This window comes from Protomyctophum parallelum (genome assembly GCF_964188405.1).
Source record: "Protomyctophum parallelum genome assembly, chromosome: 17".
Taxonomy (NCBI): domain Eukaryota; kingdom Metazoa; phylum Chordata; class Actinopteri; order Myctophiformes; family Myctophidae; genus Protomyctophum; species Protomyctophum parallelum.
Genome location: NC_139719.1, coordinates 29,736,976 through 29,761,495, shown reverse-complemented (window position 1 = coordinate 29,761,495; position 24,520 = coordinate 29,736,976). Strand labels below are relative to the sequence as shown.

Genomic DNA, 24,520 nt, shown 5'->3' with positions numbered 1-24,520 from the left:
ACCATTCTACACACACACTTGCACGCACGCACACACACACGCACACACAGTGGACAAGAGGCTCTGTAATGGGATTGCCTCTAGGTATTTTTGACCTTTACTATCAACATGCATTAGCTGGTCACAATGACCCCAGGATAGATGCAAATCAAATCAAAGGCACAAATGCATATCGGAACATTGGTTTACTGACATTGAGGTGACTTAACATGTTTAACCAAGTATTTAATCAGTGTTTAAACCAGTGCCATGGGGTCACGCTAACCAAAGGGATCAGAGCAGGACATGAGGAGCAATTGGCAACATCACAGATCCCTGCTACTGCCAGGGTTTTCTTGGGGACACACAGGGACAGAGCTTTAACCGTCTAGTATGCGTGTGTCTGAGCTGTATGGTGCCTGTATGGTGAAATTCAAGCTCTTGGCATTGCAAACAACACAAAGTACAGTTAATGCTGTTGTATTACAGCAAGTAGGTCAGTGTTTCATATTTCATGCAGTGAGTCACACACTGCCAATGTGACATATTGTTCATATTGGTTTTCTTTCTCAGACTTCCCCTCATGGCCATCAGATTTCATGACAAGATGAAGGGAAGAATGAAGGACACTTAGGGGTGATTCACAATATGGTCCCGGGTGCGCACTCAGGACCACTTGGCAGATGTTGTGGTAGTGTGAATGATGCGTACCGTTCCCGGGAGCGGATCGCCCAACCGTCCCCGGGACCGCATGGGGGGCGGGTCTCTGGACCGTTGAAGTGTATTCAGATACGGATCGTTCCAATGTGAATGCATGTGTACCTAAAGAAGGAAGTGGACTGTTTTTTTTAATGAACGTGACATAACCTCTAATCGACGAGCCAAGCGTAAAAAAAAACCCAACACAGACGCTGCACTACGCGTAACACCAGCGCATTTCTCAACGCCTCCTGTTGAATCTGCGTATACACGCAGCACCGCAGTACGCATTCTGCGGACTACACGTGGCTCTTGGGCTTTGCTTGGCATAGTTTCCAAAGTAAAACAAAATAACAATAATGCTAAAGTAGAGTCCATAGCAAACTAATATCAAACACGACACTGGAGCACAGAACTGACTGACACAGTGAATAGCAGGCAGGCTGACAGTGAAGTAGTATAACGGTCGTCGAGAACCGACCTCGCCCTAAAGGGTCTCATCCGCCTGGGTGACGGCAGACTGCTGGGCGAGCGAGAGACAACTTTTTTGTTGTTATTAGAGAAAGTATTTGACCCCCCAGTATCGGGATGTATTAGGATGTTGATATTCATTCATCAGCCAACACTCCCCACTGACAGGTAATATCCCCCCCCTTCCATATAGGTCCTTAGTCCTACTCCTCCTCCCAGCCAACACTCCCCACTGACGGGTAGTTACCCCCCCCCCTTTTGATTTATTTATGTGAACTCAAACCCACAATTCAACATTTTGGTTTTAAGATGTTGATGTTGATTGGGGGGGGGGGGGGGGGGGGGGGTAAAGTATATTTTTGGAGCGAGTGGCAGACTTTGGCACACAAATTGTCATATGAACAGACAGGGTGGCACTGTGAATCAGCGGTTGACAGATTTTCTCACAGCGAGGAGGTCATGGGCTTGAAGCCACTTTCCATTCATCATTAGGACCCCAAATCACCCCCCCCCCCCCCCCCCCCCCAGCGAGGACGTAAAAGATGATGATGATAATTTTAGCTATTTTTTGACAGGGTGGCGGGGGCATTCGAACAAGTGGGCATGTGAGCTCAAACCCACAATTCAACATTTTGTTTTTAAGATTTAGATATTCACTTTCCATTCATCCTTAGGACCCCAAATCCAACTAAAGCTGTCCTTTAAATGATTGTAAAGTACTGCATGTACTGATTTCACTTAAACACACGCACATGTCAATGGCCAGTCAATACTTGTTTCCCCTTGAGAGAGCAGATTGTGTACCAGTCAGGGTTTTTTTTTAAACATTTCATCATTTTGCTCCTATGCTTGCCGGCTTACATTGTCATTGGATTTTGAGTTTTGAGTTTGGGTCTCAGTCTCAAGCTAAGCACTATAATTGGTTTTGACATTTATGTAAAGTACCCTACTTCTTCCAAACATCTGCTCACTCGGAGAGAGGGAAATAAGAAAATGAGGAGAGGAAAGTGTGAAATTCTGATTAATTGAGAGATATAGCTATATAGTTTCATTATAGTTAACTCTTGATGTGGAGAGAACACAGCAGGCTCCTGTCAGAGAAGTAGGTGACAGTCAGAGCTGGTGTCATAACCTATTGGTGCACTGCAATGCATTTCTGTTGAGCGGATGTCCCCTCAGTGTATTATTACACATCAACATTTGAGGTTCCAGGTTCCAGATGAGCACCCGCTGAATTAATAAAGCTCTGACTGGTAGAACATGTGCGCTACTGTACGTGCATGCACTTTCTGCACTTTGTGAGTCACGTCTGCCACTAGATATGGTACAAGTTTAGCAGAGCAGTCATATCATAGATGAGTGGGTAGAGAGGCCATCTGGGAAACAGAAGGTCCCCGTTTCAACCACCGGCCCCCGTCCATGTGCCCCCGTCCATTCATTGTATAAGTATGAGCTTATTCGTCGAGAACCGACCTCGCCCTAAAGGGCCGCATCCGCCTGGGTGATGGCAGACTGCTGGGCGAGCGCAGGTGCTTTGGCATTGGGTCAGATCAACATATGGAATTAATTCTGTACTGGCCATATATGGATCGTGTCTTGTGTGTTCAGGGTTTGATGAGGTCAGATCAACATATGGAATGTCAGAACAGGTCAGCTCCATATATGGAGATCTAAGGGTGGCAGCGGGGGCAGTGTCTTGAGCGTACAGGGTTTTATGAGGGCCCAGGTAGGGCCGGGCCGTAATTTTCGGGCCTGTTGAGAACTCTGGGGCAGGCCCATCTAGAGTTTGAATGGACGGGTATCAGTCAAAAGGAAGACATCGAAGAGGAAGGACTGGTGGAAGGATCAACATACAATATGGAATGTCAGAACATATATGGAGATCTAAGCGTTTGAGGTTTGAGGTCAGACATATAGAGTTGCTGGCCGGCTTCATATATGCAGATCTAGGTGATGATCCAGTCTGCTCCATGTATGTTGTTGTTGCTTTTTTAGTATTTCTTTGTGTACAGCACTTTGTTTCAACCTTGTTGTATAAAAATGTGCTTTATAAATAAAGTGGAATTGATTGGATTGGATTGGAAGTGTATAACCTATACGCAACCTATACTCACACACAGTCTCATGCAAATTAAAACAGGGTAAATATAGAGAAATATATATATATATTAATAATAATAATAATAATTAAATATTTTTATTTACGATTTTACGACATGAACAACCAAACAATGTATGGAAATGGTAAAGCCAATAACAAAGACGTTTTTCCCGCTCCGTTGCCTGTCATGTCCACGTCCGAACACACACGCACACACGCGCACACGCACGCATGCGCGCACACACGCATGCATGTGTCACACAGATTGGGGGGGGGTACAGTATATTTTTGGAGCGAGTGGCAGACTTTGGCCACCCTGAACAGACAGGGTGGCACTGTGAATCAGCGGTTGGTAGATTTTCTCACAGCGAGGAGGTCATGGGTTTGAAGCCACCAGGCCATTCTGTGTGGGATGTTCTATCTGCGTTCACGTTGGCTTCCTCCACGTGCTCTGGTTTCCTTTCACACCAAATAAGCGCATGTTAGGGACACTATTGACTAAAAGAACTGGCCTTAGATTTTGGACCGTGGTCCCGGACGCTGTTCAGTTTGTTGTTATTAGAGAAAGTATTTGACCCAACACTCCCCACTGACAGGTAGTTACCCCCCCTTTTGATTTACATCAAAAGGGCATGTGAGCTCAAACCCACAATTCAACATTTTGGTTTTAAGATGTTGATATTCACTTTGTATTCATCCTTATGACCCCAAATCACACCTTAGGAAGCATGAGTGTCTATTTCAAAATAAGTGTATAAAATAAGACTGATTTTGACAGCAGGAATTGCCTGTCATAATTTGACCCCCCAGTATTAGGATGTATTAGGATGTTGATATTCATTCATCAGCCAACACTCCCCACTGACAGGTAGTTAGCCACTTGTTCGAATGCCCTGTCAAAAATAGCTAAAATCGCTAAAACAAAAGAATGCAGCAAATGAGAAAAGTTTAACACTCATCTTTTACTTTCTCTAATAACAACCTAAAACATGAACCTTGGTTGAAAAAAAACTAAAGCTGTCCTTTAAATGCAGAGTGTAAAGTACTGCATGTACTGATTTCACTTAAACACACGCACATGTCAATGGCCAGTCAATACTTGTTTCCCCTTGAGAGAGCAGATTGTGTACCAGTTTTAAACATTTCATAATTTTGCTCCTCTAATATGCTTGCCGGCTTACATTTGATTTTGAGTTTTGAGTTTTTGAGTTTGGGTCTCAAGCTAAGCAATATAATTGGTTATGACATTTATGTAAAGTACCTTACTTCTTCCAAACATCTGCTCACTCTGAGAGAGGGAAAGAAGAAAATGAGGAGAGGAAAGTGTGAAACTCTGATAAGTGGAGAAATATAGCTCACCCATTCTTGAGATAAGGGACAAAACTTTTTTCAAACTGGATTTTTTTGTTTTTTTTAAGATACATTCAAATCAAATGGATGTATTTGTAGACACAGGTCTCAACTACCAATATTGAGAAGGAACAGGTTTTTCGCATAACATTTCTTTCTAAAATGGGACATTTATGCACTTAATACCCGATTCATGTCAACTCCGTCAGACACACTAAAATACCTTTTAATTGAATTTGATAATTTCAACAATAATATAAAGTCCTCAGTTCTCTTATAATGGCTTTCAGTAATCAAGTTAAGTAATACAATTATTTTAATATTGTTTTTTTCCAATATCACACTATTATGAAATATCCAATTTCTCAAATCCGTCATTTCAACCTCTATTTTCAATATTATAACATGAAAACCATGTAAAAAAAAATAATAATCATCATTACGTATCATTTCAGTTGGTGTTTCAATACATATGCACAAAATATTTAACATCACATTTTCTATTTCTTTGGAAATTAACAAAAACATCACGGGACGAACATCTGACGGAGTTGACGAACATCTGACGGAGTTGACAAGTTTAACTGATTTAGGTTCTAGATCACCTAGGATCTTGATTCTGGTGACTAATCCCACATTTTCAAGGATGAGGAATACAGTGGTACTATTTATATTGGCCCTGTGACCATGGCAGCCATTTTCAAAATGGCAGCCACCTGCTGTTATCTTACAATAACTCAAGTTCTACACCACCTAGGATCTTGATTCTGATGACTAATCCTACATTTTCAATGAGGAGGAATACAGTTTTATCTATTTAGATTTATCCCGTGACAATGGCAGCCATTTAAAAAAATGGTGGACCTGCTATTATTTTACCAATTTAGTCAGGGAATAGGCCTATTATCAGAATAATGTCAAATCTGTGAATACATTTCTTACCAAGAATTTTTTCACCAATGTGTTTGTAAAGGTGTCTACTAACATATCCCACATTGGTTTCTATTGAACCACCCTAGAGGCATTTTTGACAGCTGCTGAAAGTTGGGTACCATACCAAGTGGCTATGGCAAAACTAGGGAGTCTATGGCCAAACTAGGGGTCAAACCCCTTGGGCTAAATTCGGCCATATATCCACTTGCCCAAATGTGCTGACCTCATTTTGTGATGATGGCTATGGCCGTTTTCAGCCCAAGGAGTGTTCTTCGTGCATAGCTAATGCTTGGAATGCATTCAGAATCATGAAAACTCCCTAGTTTGACATGTCACATGCTACTTAAAGCATAATGAACATTTTGCCTTATATAGGTTGTTGATGGTACCCCAACTTTCAGCAGCTGTCAAAAGGTCCCCTAGGGTGGTTGAATATAAAGCAATGTGGGATATGTTAGTAGACACCCTTCCAAACACATTGGTGAAGAAAATTCTTGATAAGGAATTTATTACCAGATTGTATTAATATCCCCTGACTAAATAACTCATCTTCTAGACCACCTAGACCCGACTTCACAAACAGAGACCCGATTGACACCTAAACAACAAGTTTGGACAGCCCCACCAATTAGTGTTCCAGAGGGAGACACAGAACTTAGATGCGGCTCACATGTTGCACGACTCCTCAACAAGCTGCCACCAGGGATGAGAGCTGAATTCTGCCGCACAATGCTCTGCGGCCCAGGAGCAACCAACACCCTGTTGGAGTTCTCTGAGTGGTTGAAGCATGAGTCCTAGCCATATAGCCTGTGCAAAGGCAAACACCTTGAAGACCTGCTTGAGGTGAACAGTGAGCAGTGAACAGTGAGCGAAAGACTGAAGACAGAAGATCTGCCTTCAGGACTATCAGGCAGGATGTGCAGACACTGAAGGCATCAGTGTCGTTCTGTGTCCCCAGCATGTCAACCAAAGCAATGTTACCAAATCAAAGGAGCCTTCACCTCAAGTCACCTGGGGCTGGGTGAGCAATCGTATCCTGTATCTAGCCTCACAACTAAATACAGACACTTGGCCAGACTGCCGTTTGAAAGGGTCAAACCCTTCATCCTGATTGGGGAAGACCACCCCACCTAATCACACCAACCAAACAAGTGAGGTTGGGGCCTCCAGGTGGGCCAGTAGCCATCTGCACAAGACTGGGCTGGACCCTGCAGGAAAGCAATCTCCAGCCAAGACAATGTAAGTTGACTATAACAGAGCCCCAGAACACAGAGCTCATGAGAAGGATGGAGAAACACTGGCAGGAGGCCACCAAGATACAACGCCACACTGCAGTGGCCAGTGAAGTCAAACTGTGCGTCTGTACCTGAAAGAGACAAGTCAAAGGCCAGAAAGCCCACCTCCTTTTAATGTCCTGTCAGTAGCAACTCAACCTGCACCTGAAATAAGCCCTGACCCCTCCCAGAGAAAGTTCATCCTTGAAAATGTAATGATTAGTCGCCAGAATCAAGATCCTTGGTGGTCTAAAACTTGAGTTATTGGTAAAATAACAGCAGGTTGGTGGTCACTTTGAAAAACAATGGCTGCCATGGTCACAGGACAAATCTAAATAGTACCACTGTATTCCTCATCTTTTAAAATGTATTATTAGTCGGCAGAATCAAGATCCTATGTGGTCTAAAACTTGAGTTATTGTAAAATAACAGCAGGTGGCGGCCATTTTGAAAAACAATGGCTGCCATGGTCACAGGACAAATCTAAATAGTACCAATGTATCCCTCATCCTTGAAAATGTAGTCTTAGTCACCAGAATCAAGATCCTAGGTGGTGTAGAACTTGAGTTATTGTAAAATAACATCAGGTGGCGGCAATTTTGGAAAATGGCTGCCATGGTCACCACGAGACAAATCTGTGATGGCCCTATAGCCAAAAATGTTCCTTAAGGCATGCTCTAACTGTGTGCCAAATTAGAATACGTCCCATTATTCAAAAACTATAATTTTATTGTTTTAGGAACACTTTTGTCAACTCCGTCAGATACATGTCAACTCCGTCAGACACAAAACCTGACGGAGTTGACGTCTGACGGAGTTGACAAAATGTAATTTGTTTTCATCTTAACCCTCTGTAGTACAATGTAGCCATTTTGTTTTTGCTTCATTTGTTAGCTAAACCTAACCCTAAACTTTTATAATAAACATTATTTTGGAATTCTTAACAAAGATCATAATAATGTCCTGACGGAGTTGACATGTAAAAGCTGTGACCACCCTGATATCAACATTGTTTGTTTAAAATATCAAACAATTGAATGCTTTTCAGACCAGGTGCTCCACAGTTGCAACAAATACAAACGGGACTTGGAAAAGGAGTCTTCAGGCTAAATCTGTCGACAATATTTTCTGATTAATTTAAGACTTTTAAAAAACCTGACGGAGTTGACGGGAGACGTGGGACACACATTTGATATGAGATATCTAATGGAAAATATAAATTAAAATTATTGTGTATATTGTTTGCTATGTTGTTGACAATCTACTTTAATTTAGTATGTATATTTATGTGATTGTGACAGTATTAGACACTTTTTTAGCAGTTTGAAATTATGACCACTTGCTGGGGACAGGCTAAATACAGGCGTTTTTGGGTACAGTGCCTGCTTTTAACTAATTCAGATGGCATATGAAAACAATTATAATGAAATTAATGGCATAATAATACACAACTGTATTACATTTAACTTTGCAAGTGCTTTTATTTTTATTTAATTTATTTATTTTTAACAATAATAAGGCTCTTATGTGTGGGACATGTTTTTTCCACTTTTGTCCCTCATCTCAAGAATGAGTGAGCTATAGTTTCATTATAGTTAACTTAAATATGTTGATTTGGAGAGAACACAGCAGGCTCCTGTCAGAGAAGTAGGTGACAGTCAGAGCTGGTGTCATAACCTCTTGGTGCACTACAATGCATTTCTGTTGAGCGGATGTCCCCTCAGTGTATTATTACACATCAACATTTGAGGTTCCAGGTTCCAGATGAGCACCCGCTGAATTAATAAAGCTCTGAAATGAAACGCTGAACACAGTCTGCACTATCCACCGTGTTTTCGGACGGAAGCACTCTAGATTGAAAGGGTCAAGGGGCCGTTGACTAAGAGAATAGAGAGCTTTCACACAACAATGGCCAGGTATAGTATAGTCCCCTGAGGCCATGAAACCAGGTCAAGAGAAGGTAAGCAAAGGGATTGGCACTTTCTCTAAAAATAGCCACTAGTGAGTGCCTTCTTTATTCATCTTTAGCCCACCAGGACATCATAACAGCCACAGGACACCCTTCCACCTGTTGAGAATAGAAACCAAGAAAGATGTTCTAACAATGCCCTTTGCTCTGGGTTTGTTCCAGTGAATGAACCATACAGTATCTTCTCTTATGGAACATGTGATAGATCTGTGATCGAATAAATATATATTGATTAGTTCTGGATAATTTAGTCCTGACATCCTATAGGCTATTTTAGCATCATAGCATGTCCTCTTGGACTGACTTATACATTTACAAGTGACATCACACCTCCATTTTATCGTCACGCCTCGTGACACGTCACGCCACCATACAGTATGGCCATCTCACGACACTGACCTCATCTAACCCTGGATAACCATACATGAAGACTGGATCATCACCTATAGATCTGCATATCTTGAGCCAGCCATCAACTCTATATCTGACCTCAAACCCTTCGATCTTCATATATGGAGTGGACCTGTTTTGACATTCTATATGTTTAGTTTTAGTTTAGTTTATTAGTTTGTTTTTTCTTTCCATACAAAACATTCTTAGTTCATCAGTTTTTTTTCTTTTTCTTATTCTGGAAAAAAAGGGTATAGACTGAAGCCTAGGCTTATTACGTCTACCCTTTTGTCCATTAAATAAAAATTATAAAAATTATAATATATATGTACATCCCTTTTACAGGTCCTCAAACAACATTTCTACAGAACAGTGCAACATTCAAGTTATTTTTTCTTTTTTTTCTGAAAAACAAGCAAAAATAAATAAATAAATAAACACAAGCAAAACAATATGCTAATAATAGTCACAGTAGTAACATGTTCACAAAACCAAAAGAAACAGATGCCACTTGAATTGAGCCTTTACTCTGTATAGCTATTTAATATATATTTTTAATACCTTCTTAAATTTATCCTTAGCTACACAGTCTTTCAATTCATCATCACATCTATTCCACAGCTTCACACCCTTTATCGTTATACAATTACTTCTCACGTTGATCCTTTCTTTTTTTTTGTTTGAACATACATTTTCCTCTGAGTGAATAACAGCTCTCTCTCATTGTGAACAACCCTTGGATACAGTCTGGAAGTGTTTTCATTTTGGCTCTAAGCTGTATTTCTAACTAAATCCTTAAATTTCAATGTACGACATTTTATAAATAATTCATTGGTGGGATGAATATAGTCAACCCCATTTATAATCCTTATGGCTTTTTTTGCAGTAGGGTGATACAGTTTGTATTGGTTGTATAGGTGTTGCCCCAGACTTCAGCGCATGTTGATCCTTTCCCACCTGTCCTTCCTGTTCTGACATTCCATATGTTGATCTGACCTCATCAAACCCTGTACACTCAAGACACGCTCCATATATGGCCAGTACATAATTACTTGCGCAAGCAGAGCGTGCAAGTACTAGTTTCGCCCGGGACTCGTATGCATACGCATCAAAATTGGCGGGACGGCTGGTACGGTGCATACGGCGCAAAGTAACCACAGTATACGGCTAATCAACTTACAAATTACATATACATACATATACATAGTATATGTGTAACTAGCTTTCAATGATGACGTAATAAAGATGTAGATTAAAGGACCCAATGCCAGAGTGTTTTCGATGGTGACGATATGTTTTAGTGTTGGGAGGATTAAAGGTAATGCTCCTATGTAATCTGGCACCACTGCCATATCATGCACAAGTAGTCATTACGTTACATGCATAAAGTAGGTAGGTAGCAAATAGTTAAACCTAATAATTCAACATTTCAAACGTTCCTTCAAGGAGAAACTGAGACTTGACAATTTGTAGTGGTAGAAAGTACTTGCACGCTCTGCTTGCGCACTAGTAGGCCATTTATGGCATACTAGTGTGCAACAAGCAAGTATGCACTCGACAGAGTGCAGTTCTAGTTCATTCCATATCTGACCCCCCATGCCAAAGCGCCAGTGCTCGCCCAGCAGTCTGCCGTCACTTAGGTGGATGCGGTCACGCGACCTCGCCCTGTAGGGTGAGGTCGCTTCTCGCCCTCAGGGCGTCTTACTGGTGTATGTGTATTATGGAGCATCCCCCCTCAACACAGATAAATAAAAACAGTGCATAAATAACAATACTAAACTTTAGCAAGGCCATAATACCACAGAAAGTTAATTGTTCATTGTCTCCTGCATTATCCATTCAAGAACTAACCTGGCACTGTTTGTCTGTCTCTCACCCTATGTGCCCCCCCCCTCCCTCCCTCCAGTGGTGCTAGTCCAGTAGGATTGGTTTTGACGGCGATCGTTGCGATCGTTTATAAGGTGGCCATCGCATTCGAAGGGTAAGTCTGTGTCCATTTCTTTTCAATCTAAGACATGCTTTAAGCACACCCTGAGAAAGGATACATTTAAAAAGCCTTTAGTATACTTACAGGGCCTGAGTGGACCCTTGGCAATTTGGTCCGATTCCGAGCCGTTCCAACTTTCTTTCTTTAATTATGGTCCCGATTTTTCCGAGATCTGATTGATTTAAAAGACCTGAGGAGGAATCCATGATTGTACGCCGGTGTTTTTAATTTAAATCAGCCTGGCAGGCAGTGGCAGCTGTCTTGCCTTGCAGTATGGTACGCTACACATGCATTGCGTAGCTCAACTGCTTTTGTTGTGCTGATCCTAAAACATCACGTTAGTTAAACAGCACTTCATTGCATTTCTCTCTCACCAGTGCAGCAGGAGCACACACGGTCATACAGTGTTACGGGTCTTCTCAGGGTATTACACATAGACAGACCCAAGTTCCGCGGGATATACAGCCGACTCCGACCCGGCTCCAAGTGATTGTGATAAAACACGGATACGACCCATACAGGTCGGGTATTTTCGGAATCGAGGGCCTGTGAAGAGCTCTATTATAGTTTTAACTTTGTGAGCACCTCATCACCACCTCGACTGGAGCACTTGGCTCACCTTCTTATTCAATCTAGTTTGTTCAATAGGTCTTTCAAAATCTGTCACACTCTGTGATTGAGATGCTGCGTCTTGCACAAAGTTGAAATAGTTAGTGGCCTGAGTTCAGGGAGCATGTTGAAAAAAATAAACAAACATAAAGAACAATACATGAAGGGCAACACAACAAGAGAAGCAGAAATTAAGTGAATACTATTTTCCTGCTGCTCTAACAGCTATAAAGCCCAGGGACAATTTTAGGGCAAAAGCAAAGCCGCCGGGTGAAACAGGTGTGTGAAAGAAAGCTGTGTTCTCATCCAACCTCATGTCCTTATCCTCACCTCCCAGCTTAGTAGTTACAGTAATAGTCACTCACCCTGCCGTACCCTGACTCAACCCGGTATGGACGTCCTCTCTTTCCCGTTTTGGATTGTCTGTCTAATGGATAAACTGTTTAGTTCTAGCCTCATTACAGGAAGTTGTCTGTCTGGTCTCGGGAGGTGAGCAGGTATGTGTCACCCGTCAAACCCAAATTCACCCGGATCTGTTCTGAGAACAGGGAGATCATCTCGTCTGAGTATTCGTTACCTCATCGATTAGCGAGGAGTCTCTGCGTTCTTGTGGGTGCAAAACATAAACAACGATGCATAACTGGCAACCTGAGGCAACCTGAGGATATGAGGATACAGAGGCAGACACAGACGAGGTTTTCCTCTGGTGTCTCCTCTCCCCTTGTTTCCTCCCCTCTGGTGCTCCCTCTCAAACTGCGTACAACATACAAAACACTTCTAATGGCGACCTCAGAAAACACGAGACCAGAGGGGCTTTTCCCACCTTCCTTTTACTCTATACCGTCATTGCCATAACATTTTCTCTTGGTATTGTCTTGCATGCATTTGTAGGATGCTGTTCCAGTTTATATGTAGGGTTTTAAGAAAGGTTTTAAATTACTGTCATCATGGCGGGCTCCGAAAACCAGAGAAGATCGAAGGATTACAGAGAGCTTCTTCCAGCGATACACTTTTAACCCATTGAATTGAAAATACTTTATCAGCTACAATTTACAATTTAGGCATTTAGCAGACGCTCTTAATCCAGAGTGACAACAAAAAACATGGCAATACATCACATTTTGTGCCAAAATGTGCCAAAAAAACCTTTTGTGCCAAAAAGGTAGATGATAAAGTATTTTGTCTTTGCTTGCATGTGCAGAGGACGGTCTGCTATTAAAAAAGGATACATAAAACAATGCAACATTATCACATCCAGGCAGGACACATTAAAACACATTTACATGTAAAAAAAAAAAAATCACGCACACAATAGAAGCAGGCTGGCTTCAAGTGGCTGTCCTTAATATTTTTATGGCATCAAGGATCAGATGTAGCTGAAAGTGGTTGGATTTCAGGGTTGGCCATGATAGCCTGAACTTTTCAAACTTTTCCCAGATACATACCTGAGGAGCTTTTCTCTGGTCGTGGGCAGTATGTCTCATCCTCCACTAACCATGCTTCACGAGAAAATCTAATTGCCTTCATTTTACCTCTGCTTCATGAGAATGGTCCCTCATTTCCTCTGGTAATTTTCAACACAATGTGCTTGTTTTCTACGCAAGACATTTCCCTCAAAGATAAACTCCCAACAGAAAGTTATTTCTTCCACACCACTCTCATCCTCCTCTCTCCCGCAGTAACATCGCTCCTCTTTCTCCCTCCTTCTCTCGCCACAGGGCATAGGGGAAGGGCTCAACACCTTTTTGGGATATAAAGCCACACCAGTTGTGCACAACTCCTTGCAACTAGTCGCAACCTCTTGCAACAAAACAAACCACACCACTCCTTAAAACTGACATTGGTTATAATGGTTTCAAGTACTGTAGTTGCAAGGAGTTGCGTGGCGAATCATTGGTGTGGTTTGGGCCTAACGACCAGTGCAGCCTCTAGCAGGGTTGTCCATACACATACACAAATACAGATGCATGCACACACATCTACAGACACATACACCTACACACACACACACACACACACACACACACACACACACACACACACACACACACACAAAAGAAGACACACAAATGCAGGCTCAAATCTAACCAGCCTTCTCCAATATGCCTCCCATAGATGGTCTCCTCTGTCTCAGTAAAATATAAAATAATATGGCTTTGTTATTCAGTCACGTTGCCTGTCAGTGGCACTTTCTCTATCTTCGCAGTACATCTTCACAAAGGCCCGTACTTTTAACCAACCGACTGGAGTCCCCATTGGCTCTACACTAGGCCTGTTTTTGCTCGATACTAAATCACTGTATCACTGAAAATAGCTGATCTACAAGCTCATAACAAGTTCATGGCACACTGTGAGCTTGTAGATCAGATTTTTTCACCTACAGTAATGTTCACGAAGGGAAATGAATGCCTACTCAGGTGGTCCAGAAGGATGCTGAAGACCTAATTATTTCACAACTTGACTGACCTACATTTAACACGCCCACACACGCAACGCACACACACACACACACACACATTTGGACAACGGCAGAAAACTACTGTTGAGCAGCTTCCTGGTGTGAATGTGTGTCAGAGTTAAGCAGGATGCTGCTGCAAGCATGCTGTTTGAGTAATGGGGAAAAGACGTACTCACTCGGTCATACTGTCGCATGCACACACACACACACACACACACACACACACACACACACACACACACACACACACACACACACACACACACACACACGCATAGAAGCACTTGAAATGTATCTTATGACACTTTGACACCTTATGACACCCAATACTTGGGTAATTGCTGTTCACTATTCCCTTCACTGTCGGTACATAACGGTACAGCTGATAAGATACATTTCGTATTTCTGTGAATCCACACAATGTTCACCATATTTTTATTTAGAGAAAGACTTGGACACTTTATCTTAATTATACTGCATCTGTATCAAAGTTAATCACTAGAATTTGCAATAAAGGGATTGATCCCACAAATACTGTCTGACACAAAAAGTTTCGGTCCTCACCCGGTTCCTTTTCAAGCAGGTGCGTAGGTGATATGGCAGTATAGGTAGGAGATAATAGGACCCGCCACTTGGTTGAAGAGAGTGTTTATTTAGGAGAGCAACGTTTCTGCTGTGAGACCTCTCTCAGCTTGGTTCCTTGGTTGGGACAGGCTGACAAAATCACTAAATACATTTGGAAAGGCGTCAACAACCAATGAGTTTGTAGTATGTGTATCCAGTATGCCTCACGTTGTTTGAGTAGTAGAAGGTCATGAATACCACCTCTTCTGGGCAGGTTGACTTGTTCTATACCAATAAAGCGGAAAGTGGAGATGTCATGTTAAAGTAATTTCTATGAATGGAGCTGTTCACTCATTCTCTGTCTAGTCAACCGATGTACGCTAAGTCTAACTTTTAACTTTTACATTGTTTAGCGACCTCCGACGTCACAGAGGGAAATTAATGCCTTCTTAGGTGGTCCAGAAGACTTAATTATTTCACTACTTGACTGACCTACATTTACCACGCTCGCACGCATGCGCACACACACTCACACGCCCACACACACTCACACACACGCGCACTATGACGACCAGCTACATTGAGAGGGTCCTATCTGCAGTGGGAAACCAGTTAACATACTGTTGTGAATGGGTAATGGGCAGTGTTGATTTCCTTCGACTAAAACTATGACGAAAAATTGTCGCCGACTACCTTTTTCACTGACAAAAACAGAATAAAAACTAAGCTATGATAACTAAAACTAAGACTAAATATACTGGCAATTTCGTCAACAAATAAAAACTAGACAAAATTGTTAGTCATTTTATGCCCTGGTTGTGTGCGTCTAGTGACACGTTGTGAGCTTATAGATCTGCTATTTTTGGCACACAGCTGAGTATAAATCAGGCATTTCAACTGTAGATTTACTCAGCTAAAATATTATGGTATTTAGTCAACTAACACTAGACTAAAACTAAAACATTTCAGGTGACTAAAACTAAATGGAATTTTATTCAAAAGACAACAATTAAACAAAAAAGAATGCTGTCAAGATCTACAGTACAGCCCAGTGTTGTTTTTGGCAGCAAATTGTTTTAGTCATAGTCTCTTGAATAGTTTTCATTTATTTTTAGTCACATTTTAGTCACCTGGCATGTTTTAGTGTTAGTCTAGTTTTAGTTGACTAAATATCATAAGATTTTAGTCGACTAAATCTACAGTTGATTTACTGTATAGCAAGTGTAAAATGACAGATTTTCCACAACGCGTTGCAGCTGACACGTTGTTTGGCTTGTAGATCGGCTATTTTCAGCATGCAACTAATTTTATTCTAGTTTTAATTTGTTGATGAAATCGTCAGTATATTCAGTCTCAGTTTTAGTCATCATAGCTTAGTTTTTATTTATTTATTTTAGTTTTCGTCAGTGAAAAAAGGTAGTCGACGAAAATGTCGTATTATTTTTAGTCGACGAAAACAACACTGGTACAGCCCGATAACACCTTGTTCTGTCACTGTAACTGTAAGGGTGAGAATGTTCTTGGTCACAAGAGCGGGAAGTGCTGACCAGCTGGAACTCCTTGGCGAAGTATCTGTGATGTGATGTGTACATAGCCTTGTGTTCATTCATTCATTCAAACCTTTATTTATTCTCGAGAGACATCGAGGTTTCCCTAAAATAACAACAAAACAGTGTGTTTAAAAACAGTTGCAGACACTTGGGGGTAAGTCCGCAATCAAAGATTTAAATTGACCGTATGTAACGGGAGAGCAGATCTTTAATTTAAGCTGTAAGTCATTCCACGTGGTTGGGGCACTAAAACAAAAGGCTGTTTTCCCCAGTGCTGTGTTTACATTTGGAACCTTTAGTGTAAGTCAGTGACTGGATGTTCTACATGCATGGACATTTCCTCGGCTAGTTATGACTGTACTCCAGTTCACTGCAGGGACAGACAAGTCTCCCAGTTCTGTGCCCGAGCTAGAGTGCCTTAATGACCATAATTGTAAATGATCAAGCCATCCAAGTCAATGTGTCACTTTGTGTGACTGGAAATTGTATGTACTGACCTGACTGAGTGCAGTAACGTCCTCGTCGTGCCAGTCATTACCCACTCCTCTTACAGCCAGCAGCACGACATTACATTGAAGGGAATTACTTACAGCTAAGGTGCGATTCATACACCTATTTTAGAGCCGGTTCGGCTCTAAAATAGGTAGAGCCTGTGATAGATTGTACTCTGTGTTCTATTAAGAGTACTGCACGGACTGTTGTGTGATCGACTGCTCATGTCTGTTGTATCCATTCTGATATACTACCCAGTAAACTGGACCTGCTACAATATACTCCAGTGTGTTGTACCCCTCACTGGAAACCTGGCTGAAAATTGGCGCAGGTGGGAACAGCGTTTTCAACTATATATGACAGCCACTGGAGCTATTGAAAAGGATGAGAAAATTAAAGTTGCCATACTGTTACACACTGTTGGTGAAGATGCGTTGGATGTGTTCAACACGTTCACATTTGATGTCGGTGATGATGAGAAAATGGACACAATCCTCAAGGCATTTGAAACATATTGCAGCCCACAAAAAAATGTTGTTTTTGAAAGACACCAGTTCTGGTCTCATGCTATGGCAGAGGGGATGCCAGTGGACAAGTTTGTCACAGAACTGCGCCAGAAGAGCAAGAGCTGTGAGTTTGGAATAAGTGACACTGACATGATAAGAGATAAACTGGTGTTCAGTTTGAATAATGCCTCTCTGAAAGAAAGGCTACTGAGAGAAAAAGATTTAACCCTTGAGAAGGCAGTAACTTTGTGCAGAGCGTCGGAAGCTGCGAGGAGCCAGATGCAAGCCATGACAACACATGCCGTGGGTGAGTCACATGTGCAAGCCATGAATAGAGCCCCAGCTCACACAGAGAGGGGGAAATTCTACAATGACAGGAAGACAGACAAGAGAAATAGAGAGTGGAGTGCCTGCAACAAGTGTGGGAGAACACATGAACCACGCCAGTGTCCTGCTTATGGTGCGGCATGCCACAAGTGTAACAAGCAGAATCATTTTGCGAAGATGTGTGCCACACCAGCTGACAGGACGGGCACACCACCTAACAGAACACTGACGAGACGTGGTGTCCATGACCTGGAGACTGAGGTAGATGTGGACTCGCTGTTTATAGGTACTGTTGCGTGTGTGGAAGTGAATGCAGTCACTAAAAGCAAAGACACCGCATGGTACACTATGGCCAGTCTTATGGATGTCCCGGTCAAGTTCAAAATTGACACAGGGGCAGATGGAAATGTGCTGCCTATGTCCATTGTTGAGACACTTCCAGGTCGTATTCAGCTACAGCCCACAAGAACAGTGCTAGTGGCTTATGGAGGGACCCGTCTGAGGCCCGAAGGGACTGTGTCGCTGGTGTGTGAAACTGCTAAGGCTAAAGCCAAGCTTGATTTCTACGTGATCAACCAGTCAGCCGTGCCAATCATGGGCAGAGAGGCAAGTGAGGAACTGCGGCAGACAAAGTACTACAGGCAGTGATACAAGCACACCAGAAGGGCTGGCCACAGAGAAGACAACGCTGTGACGGCATATTACACCAGTACTGGCCGATGCGTCACGCAGTGTGCATCAAAGATGGTGTAGTAATGACAGCAGACAAGATCATCATTCCTCAAAGCATGAGGGGAGTCATCATGGATAAATTACACCTGGCGCACCAAGGTGTCCAGCGAATGAAAGCCCATGCCAGGAAGGTCCTATACTGGCCAGGAATGGGCCAAGACATAGAGAAGAAGGTAGAAATGTGTGCCACATGTCAGCAAATGCAGCCACAAAACCAAAGAGAACCTCTCCAGTCACATGTGGTACCAGAACTGCCATGGTCGAAGCTGGGGACTGACATATTTGAGCTGCGTGGACAATCCTATCTCGTGATTGTAGACTACTTGACTAAGTATCCGGAAGTGCTCAACCTGCCAGACAAGACTGCCCACTCACTCAGTCATACAAAGGAAGAAGTCGGTCTTTGCCAGACATGGGATCCCCAAAGAGTTGGTGTGTGATCATGTTCCTTTTGCAAGCTTTGAGATGCAGAGGTTTGCTGCAGAATGGGGCATCAAGCTCACAAGCCTCACACACTCTAGTCCCGGATACCCACAGTCCAATGGCCTTGCAGAGAATATGGTCAAAACAGTGAAACGTGCGCTGAAGAAAGCAGCAGCAACAGGGATTGACCAACATTTGGTTTTGCTGTCACTGAGAAACACACCGGTGACAGGCCTGGATGTCTCCCCAGCACAGATGTTAATGGGACGTGTCCTGAGAAGCCTGCTGCCGTGCACTAGTGCAGTGTTGCAACCATCCACCCCAAGAGACGTCCACGCCAGACTCAGGCACCTGCAGACGCAACGGGGGCAGTACTACAATGTGGGCACCAAGCCGCTTCCTGAGCTGACTCCTGGAGCTGCGGTACACATGAAGACGAGGCAAGGCTGGAAGCCTGCTGTCGTATTGAGCAAGAGAGTAGAGCCACGCTCTTACAGTGTGGAATCTCCGGCAGGCGTGACCTTCAGGAGGAACAGACGTCATCTGAGGACCGTTCATCCGAGCCTGCTTGGAGATGCTGATGCTGAGTACGTCTACCAGCCAGAGACTCTGCGGGACGTGCCACCTACCCCTGAGGCCCAGCAGGACCAGGCCGGCCGGTCCGACACGAGCGGCTCCGCTACATGCTGCACCAGATCGGGGAGGGCCGTCGTTCCACCTGTAAGGTACAGGGACTATGTCCTGAGCCAACGCTGAAGGTTGTGCTCCACCGGTGGGCCATGTTCTGGAACCTCTGACCCCATGCAAGACACCAACCCGCTTACATACACATAGAGTTAATACAAGAGACTTACACTTTTACCAAAGCTAGAGACTTACACTTTTTCTGCCGGGTCCTCCGTTCTGTTTTGTTTTTTGTGCTTATTGTTCTGCTAAGTTAATAGAAAAAGAAGAAGAAAAAAAAAGAAGGAAAGTAAGTGGAATAACTGTTCTGATAAGAATTTGAATGTGAACTTCTTTGCTATCTTGTTCAGCATTAACAAAGTTAAGATTCTCCTTAAGAAAGGGGGATGTGATAGATTGTACTCTGTGTTCTATTAAGAGTACTGCACGGACTGTTGTGTGATCGACTGCTCATGTCTGTTGTATCCATTCTGATATACTACCCAGTAAACTGGACCTGCTACAATATACTCCAGTGTGTTGTTGTCTTATTATTATAAAGAACCCAACTCATAAACTATAACAGAGCCTACAATGTGATGTGATTTGAGGTTCGGGGGGGGGGCGGGTACCGTCCTAAAGTCGGCTCTTCGGTGCTACTGAAAATTTCTGACGAGCCGAAATCATTTCGGCACTACAGCGGTAAGAGTGGCAGAGTATGAATCGGCCCTAAGGGTGCAACAGTTAATCCAACTAATTGGATTAATCGATTATAACTTGTAAATTGATCTGGATTATATGCCTAAATTGTGAATTGTACAAAATAATCGATCATTTTCATAATGCGACACATTATGAGCTCCTAGATCTGCTATTTTCACAATTTGTGCACAACACCGCTGTGTGACAGAGCATAAAATAGGACTGGCCTTGTTAATGGATTGGCAGCCCTTGGTTTAAGGCCTATTCATAGTCTGGATTTTCGGTGGTGAGGTGACCACCGCTCCGGTGGTGAGCTGACCACCGGAGCTGAAATAACGTTGAGTGGTGGTGAGTAAAAACAGAGAGAAGGGCTGGAGCGGTGGCGGTGGTTTGCTCTTCACCGCGGCTCGTGACGTCATGTTGTAGTTCGGTGGTCACCTAACCACCGAAAATCCAGACTATGTATGAGCCTTTACTCTTGGAATGGGGCAGGTACCAACACCTGTACTGGTTATTCGTTGACATTTAGGTATTCAATATGTTCTGATGCCTCATGGTCCTGTGATAATAATGGAATCAACACCCTGGCTGGAACAGAATTAGATGCCATGCAAAGTAGAAATGACGCTGGAAATAATTACACAAATGAAAGGTTGTGTGCTGTCTAGCTTCCTCCACAATGCTCAGGCAAAGAATACAGAGTAAATGTATTGGTCCATTTTGTCATTGAATCAATCAAGGAGGAACCATGAAGCAGAAACCTTAAAAGCTTACAGTGGGAAGACAAGGCAACACATCCATTAGTACTGTAGCTGACAACTCTGCAAGTGACTAATGTACCACTCTCTACCCCATGAATCTTATCCCCTCTCTTTAATATTCCTCCTGTACTTGCTGCTCGAAAATACACATGAATGAATGAATGAATGAATGATATATTTTGGTCCTTGTTTACAAAAAAAAACACTTGTGTGGACTTATAACAAGAACATTATTATCAGAAATGTGCATGTCCATCCAAATCACACACAAAATACAAATTCCTGACTAAAAAGGCATAAGCTGAAGCATAGTGCTTATTCTTTGCCTATCCTTATCCTATACAATCCTTAAAACAATACATTTTAATATTTTAAAAAACTATTCATTTAGCTCATCTGTCATTTACCTCTTGTTCCAATGTTGTTTTACGTTCAATTATATATTGTCCCTTGTACTCCTTACTGTTGGTTGCTTTAATGTTTATCAATCTAAGAATTGGTGGTTATTTTACGTCTCGACAAATTATAAATCGCTTCAGGTAAGAACGCCTGGAAAGTGAAAATGTAAAGAGTAAAACGTAGCCTCACCAATGTATGCTGGACCTAATAAGTTACCCTGTCCAGTGGCACTCTCATCCACTAGATAAGAGTCGACATTCAATCAATCAGTCTTTATTTATATAGCTCATTGATTATAGCATACAGTAAAAGAAGAAGATAATAACGTTCAGATGTAAATTGAGCGTAAGCGGGAATCGCCATTCACCTTTATGAGATATGTGGTAAGAGAGTGCAGTGGTCAGTGGTGCAGAATGCTACAGTACATGCACCCATGTGTGCACCGATGGAGATCAAAGCCGGAAACACAGGGCACGTACAGTACAGGAACACCAGCTTCCTGGTGCGCGCACTTGTAATAATACACTGTAAAAGTTTCACTCAATAACATAACAATCACACCTGTGAGAACTGAGTGGTGCAACTCCTCTCTCTCTCTCTCTCTCTCTCTCTCTCTCATTAGCAGGCAACAGTGCAACACTATCTTTCTCTCTCTCTGTTTCTGGCAAAACAGCACCACTTTTGCCCCTACTGGTACTCTAAACGGACATAGTCACATAGGTTAGGACATAGGGACACTGCTGTTCCCTGGAGTCGTTGCACCACTCAAAAGGTCTATATATGCACATATAGATGGCTCTTGTATACTCACATACTGTATAGTGTATACAGTACAACCCCCCCCCCCCCCCCAACAACACACACACACACACACACACACACACACACACACACACACACACACACACACACACACACACACACACACACACACACACACACACACACACACGACACGACACACCCCTCTCTCCACTCAGAGTCCCTCAAGGATGGTTACCCTTGTGTACACACGCACACACACAAATTCATGCTTGGACACACTGTGTGTAGCCTATGTGTGTGGGTGGGTGTGATTGCGTAGAGAGGGGGGTCCCTGGTACGGCCTGGTACGGATCTACCCAGCAGCTCTGATTTATTGCCCCATGATGTGTTTGTTCTCCTGTGTTTGCAGACCGTTCACCGAACACATCTATCGGGAGAGGAGCCAACACTGGAAGCAGAAATAAGTCCGCTATGTACATGCGAGCGTGCACACACAATCAACCTTCACACCGTCTCAGTATGGATGGGGGATGGACGGACAAACGAATGGACAAACAGTCCTCGCGCTACCTCAAGGTTATTAAGGACACGAGAAGTAAAAGTGGAATCACACACTGTACATGTGTATTGTTGTCTATAGTTGTGTAGAAAAACAATATATATATATATATAGTTCACTGACTAGTTTGTGATTTGTGCAGTCACATATTGAGCTCCAGAAACATGAACCTCCCCCATCTTCACATTTTGGTCAAAGTCTATAGTAGAATACTGCCATGGGGGAGTTACTGTCTTCTACTGTAGCTCAAACCTGTTTGCACAATCACTTTGCTTTTAGTGTTTTATAGTAAGTCCCAGTTGTGTCATTTTGTCGAACAGAAGTCCCAGTTTTTAATGCACAAACAATTTGTATAAACCTACTTTATACTTTCAAAGCTTTTAAAATACAGTCACAATAGCTGTTATAATAACTCACACTATGTCTTGACGTAAATGGATCACTTTGCAGTCTTAGAAGAAATGTGTCCCTGTTTTTCCTGAACAGTATCTATGCAATAACAGACATTCCAAACTGTAGTGTACAGTATCTACTGCTGCCTGTGTTGTATGCCCATGCTATAACGTGTCGATTGATAATAAAATGCTGTGTTTTACTTCCTGAAGCGTGCGTGCGTGCGTGTGTGTCGGTGTCATCTCATCTCCCTGCACTATGACACAGGCCTGTGTTTAGACTGTGTTCTACATGTGTTTACAGTGAGTGCCAGAACTCATATGTCTAACAGAGGAATGATGACTATAGATTTACCGTAATGGAACACATCCAAGGACTTGCCTGATCCCAAAGTAGGCAGAGATTTTCAAATTACATTAGTTATTACTGCATTTTATGTATTTTCTATCATTTCACGCTATGCAATGTACTTTAGTAGAACCATTGTAAAGTCTTATAACAGCTGCTAAGTCGAGGAGACTGTCTCCACCCCTCCATTCAATAAACTGCAGTTGGTTAATAGTTTCAGCAAAGAGAGCGTGTGTGTGTGTGTGTGTGTGCGTTTTCACTGAATGTACACCTACAGTATTACAATTACAACATGCAACGTGTGTGTGTGTGTGTGTGTGTGTGTGTGTGTGTGTGTGTGTGTGTGTGTGTGTGTGTGTGTGTGTGTGTGTGTGTGTGTGTGTGTGTGTGTGTGTGTGTGTGTGTGTGTGTGTGTGTGTGTGTGTGTGTGTGTGTGTGTGTGTGTGTGTGTGTGTGTGTGTGTGTGTGTGAGAGAGAGAGAGAGAGTTAAATCAGCCCAAGGGAATCAATCGACACAGAACATTCAACAGTGCCTTGGAGTCAGATAAACAATGCATCCTTGAATGTAGTCTGAGCACTGAGTGTGCATGCATTGTGTGCATGCTTGTGTGTGTCATGTACTCTACTCTACTGTATGTACTGTACATGTGATTGGTTATGGGCAGCCCACCAGCACTAATCCTGCTCTCCTAATCAGTATCACTATGAGCTTTACTTAATTTATGATGGAAATACATAATTGTAACGAGGACTGTTTATCCATTCGTTTGTCCGTCCATCCCCGATCCATATTGTGTGTGTGTGTGTGTTCCTATACAAATTAATTGTCATGACAATTCTCCTTTGGATCTGAAACCCACCCATCATTGCATTATTAATCATAGTCCACAGTGAGGATTTTTAGATTCTAATAATATTATGATTGTTTTTTGTCACTTCTTTGCTAAGCTTTAGAGGTTGCTATACTTATTATTTACATGTACGCACTCACTGCATGAGTAGTGACACAAAATCGTGTCACAAAATCAACCACACACATCTCACTGATTTTTCCCTCCATTCTGGAATAATGCCCTCCTTTTCTGAGAGTTTGATTGTTGATTGCTTTGCCTTTCC

The 24,520-nt window shown here is 42.6% G+C and overlaps 1 protein-coding gene across 1 annotated transcript in view; it reads left to right on the top strand.

Moving 5' to 3' along the window:
* The window catches only part of pemt (phosphatidylethanolamine N-methyltransferase), an 86,921-nt gene extending 63,639 nt beyond the window's left edge, over positions 1 to 23,282 (top strand). The window contains exons 10-11 of the mRNA XM_083788063.1: positions 11,073 to 11,147; positions 22,514 to 23,282. Coding sequence (XP_083644189.1) covers positions 11,073 to 11,147; positions 22,514 to 22,568 — 130 coding nt within the window. The 3' untranslated portion in view covers positions 22,569 to 23,282. The remainder of the gene's footprint in view (positions 1 to 11,072; positions 11,148 to 22,513) is intronic.
* Positions 23,283 to 24,520: the final 1,238 nt, after the last annotated feature.